The sequence below is a fragment of the Limulus polyphemus genome, unplaced genomic scaffold (assembly GCF_000517525.1).
Source record: "Limulus polyphemus unplaced genomic scaffold, Limulus_polyphemus-2.1.2 Scaffold1959, whole genome shotgun sequence".
Taxonomy (NCBI): Eukaryota; Metazoa; Arthropoda; class Merostomata; order Xiphosura; family Limulidae; genus Limulus; species Limulus polyphemus.
Genome location: NW_013667569.1, coordinates 16,337 through 20,327, shown reverse-complemented (window position 1 = coordinate 20,327; position 3,991 = coordinate 16,337). Strand labels below are relative to the sequence as shown.

The 3,991-nt window shown below is 35.5% G+C and overlaps 1 protein-coding gene across 1 annotated transcript in view; it reads right to left on the bottom strand.

The window, feature by feature from the left end:
- Positions 1–3,991, bottom strand: part of LOC106465483 — a 21,987-nt gene that overhangs the window by 7,766 nt on the left and 10,230 nt on the right. Inside the window, exons 5-6 of the mRNA XM_013925712.2 lie at positions 2,280–2,468; positions 1,451–1,526 (exon numbers count right to left, since the gene is read on the bottom strand). Of these exons, the coding sequence (XP_013781166.1) occupies positions 1,451–1,526; positions 2,280–2,468 (265 nt within the window). The remainder of the gene's footprint in view (positions 1–1,450; positions 1,527–2,279; positions 2,469–3,991) is intronic.

The following is a 3,991-nucleotide window of genomic DNA, read 5'->3' as shown; positions in this document are numbered from 1 at the left end:
CAGATACTGTTGTTGATCAACAATGGTTCTACGGCTACTATTGTTGATAAACAATGACTCTACAGATACTATTGTTCATCAACACAGGTTCTCCATTTATTATTGTTCGACTTTATCTGAAAACGAAAATTGTAAAAGTGCTTACAGATACGAAGCAAGCAGATGAGTTTGTGATGATATGAGCAATATGAAACGCGAATTGTGTTAGAGTAAACTATGATTCATTAGCGAGTTTGTTGCAGTGGTTGATTTGGTTATTGAGTTACTGTGTTTGCTAGTCGATTTGTCTGTTATTTCAGTTTTTAATGTTGGTTTGAGTTTTAACAAAGTACTAGAGACACGATTAAGTGCTGTAGGTACAAGAGTAAATTAGTAAGTAAATGAAATTGTTATATTAGTGTCTATTGTGAAATTAGGCCCGGCATGGCCAGGTGGTTAGGGCGCTCGACTCGCAATGTGAGGGTCGCGGCTCGAATCTCCGTCCCGCCAAACATGCTCGCCCTTTCAGCCGTGGGGGCGTTATTATGTGACGGTCAATCCCACTATTCGTTGGTAGAAGAGTAGCCCAAGAGTTAGCGGTGGGTTATAATGACTAGCTGCCTTCCCTCTAGTCTTACACTGCTATATTATGGACGGTTAGCACCGATAGCCCTCGTGTAGCTTTGCGCGAAATTCAAAAACAAACTATTGTGAAATTAGGTCTATCAGCGAACATTACCTAATTAGCAAAGTTATAGAAAACTTGCGATTAAAGAAATGAAACGCTTTCTTCATCATTTGGGATTTGTATAATTATTATTATTTTAAACAGATAACATGAAAGAAACTGCCCAGCGTCAGAAACCGTTAAAACAATAAAAAGAAATGACCTACACTTAGTAGTACATATAATTATTACCATGACACGCAGTTCTAGATATATCCATGGTAAAATTTTCCATCTGCATGGAAACCAAGACTATGAATGCAAAGGCAAATCCCTAAATACCCAAACACGTGACTTTTCTGTCTGCTTATCTAATTATCAACTTGTATTGAAACATTATAGGCGTCCCCCGGTGGGACAGCGGTAAGTCTTCGGGTTTACATTGCTAAAATCAGGGGTTGGGTGTCCTTCGGTGGACACAGCAGATGTGTTATAAGAAACACACACATTATAGACAATTATTTATTTAGAGCGTCTTTCAAATTAAAAACTAAATTATTAGAGAAAATGGAGAATGTTCGACTCATTAAACTATGTACACTTATTACACTTACTGCTAACTAACTTTCCAAGGTTTCACAGAATAATAAGGTAATGAGGCTGCAATAAGTGAGTCCACGTTATTCAGATAACTTCAAATTAAGTATTAAGTTTGAGACGCAGCTCTAACGTTTTTATCTCTTAATAGTAACTTATTGGTGACCTCTTCAAAACAGGTAAAATGACCATAAGAATAATACCAACCTTCTTCTTCCGACAGTTCTCCCTGTAAAAACTGTAATACGGCCATCGCCAGTTCAGTAGCTGTGTCATCGAACAACTGAGGAAAATATCGATGGAACAAAATGAATTTAAACTCATTTGATTTTAGTAAATCTGTCATAAAACAAATTACAAAAAAGGGAAGATGTATTTTTACGTCATAAAACAAATTACAGAAATGGAAGATGTATTTTTACGTCATAAAACAAATTACAGAAGAGGAAGATGTATTTTTCACGTCATAAAACAAATTACAGAAGAGGAAGATGTATTTTTCACGTCATCAAATAAATTACAGAAGAGGAAGATGTATTTTTCAAGTCATCAAGTAAATTACAGAAGAGGAAGATGTATTTTTCACGTCATCAAATAAATTACAGAAGAGGAAGATGTATTTTTCACGTCATAAAACAAATTACAGAAGAGGAAGATGTATTTTTCACGTCATAAAACAACTTACAAAAAAAAGGAAGATGTATTTTTCACGTCATAAAACAACTTGCAAAAAAAAGGAAGATGTATTTTTCATAAAAACATTAAATGTTTAAAAATTATGTTGTTTGTTAGTATCGTTTTTGAATAAATTAGTATTACATCTGTGATCAATAGTTCACGTGATATTAACATGGCCGAGATCCCCAAGTTCTGTTTATACAAATAAAATTCACTTCATTCGTGGACAAAATCTCATTAAAAATCCTGAGACTATCTTCCATCACATACAATTAGACACAAATGTGGACAGACGAAAAATACTACATTAACTACCTGTACGGAAAGATCTCGGTTAAAACGAACATTTAGTAGTTACCTCTTTCCTCGCTAGGTTGTACATAAGACTGACACCTTTTTCTTTAACTGATGGCCTGTCGCTCAGAAGAGCATGGACCGAAGCTCTAATTGTAGCTCGACTGTTGCTGCTGTGTCCGCTTTCGCTCTCCCATTCGGAGATATACATCAGCCAATCAAAACTGCTTCCTTGGTGGCATAGATTGCACAACTGTTTGACAATCAGTATAATATGGTAAATTTACACACTTCTAAAAAAATATGCCGAATACAGACTTAGCCACAATAATTACATTTCTTACAGACGTTTCAAGCGAATATCTTTGACTAGGAATGAATGATTGTAAAACATACTGCACTTAACAGTCTTTTATACAAGATTTTAAAAAGTCTATTTGTAAATTACTGGCTAATACACTATGACAAGAATCCTTAAACATAAAATATAATAACATTTGTCAACTTATTATTCTCCTTGCCAATTTATTACACTATTATAAGTATTTTATTTCCTCAAAGAGGAAATGCATTTGTTTAAATAACAAAGTATGACGTGATTCGAATAATAGGTGATCAACGAAAATACTTTTTTTTTATATTGCATTAGTCATCCGTGGTTTAAACGTTACTTGTTATTGGCCATTCCGTCAGTTTGGTTTGATTTAAATTTCGCGCAAAGGAAAACGAGGGCTACCTGCGCTAGCCGTCCCTAATTTAGCAGGTTTGTGCTAGAAACAAATAAGCAGACAATTTCTTAAATTCTAGCCGTCGTGTGGACTAACCGGACCGGGCTTGGCCTAATAGTGTCCGAGATGCGAAGGGAAAGTCTAAGGTTCAAGCCCGCGATACATCCTAGCACTTTCAGTTACGGACACTTTATAACCTTGAAAATTAATCCTGTTATTTGGTTGAGATTATGCTAACTGATTATCTTCTTGCTGGTTAACAGTTCTATAATAGGGTCGGATATGCCTGAACCTGGGGGTCTCTGTGACCCGGCTGTTTAGCTCAGGTTTCGCATGACGTACGTTGAGGTTCAAAATATGAAATTAAATTCACGATGTCACTACTTGTCCGAATAAGCACTATTGATGACCCTACTATTCAGATTTGTTATGAACATGTTTCCTAAGCCTAAACAATCACTTATCTCCAATTAATGACGTTTTGTGACCACACCAAACATGTAAACTATAATAAAAAATAATCTTTCAGAACTTGCCACAAGAAACAATTTATAGAATAAATGAAAACAAAACTTGGTAAGTGTCTTAGATAATTCTGTTCTATGAAATGAAGCCAGAAAAGTATACTTAATGTAACATAGTATTTTCTGGCTCGCGGATTCCCCTCATAGTAATCAGTTATAAGACCCGCTAACAGGATGTTCGAAGGATATCAAGCTTCGGAGTGTGTGTCTGTTTATCTCTCCAATTTCTAACCGAATTTGTCGGGTAGAAAGAATCAAATCACCGAATGTACAGAAGAATAATCTTTATTTACACTGAAAAAACAAAAACGTAATCATATTTACTAACACACGATAAAACAAAACAGGGGTGATGGGTCTATGGTGAATGCAGTGGCGTAGCAAGGGTTCACAGCACCCGGGGGCAAAGACACTTTTGGCGCCCCAACTCTGAAATGTTTTGATTATTTGTTTTGTGACTCATTACCCATTTAATGACAATAACATACATAATTAATTACCGCCTTACACAGGCCTAAAATAAA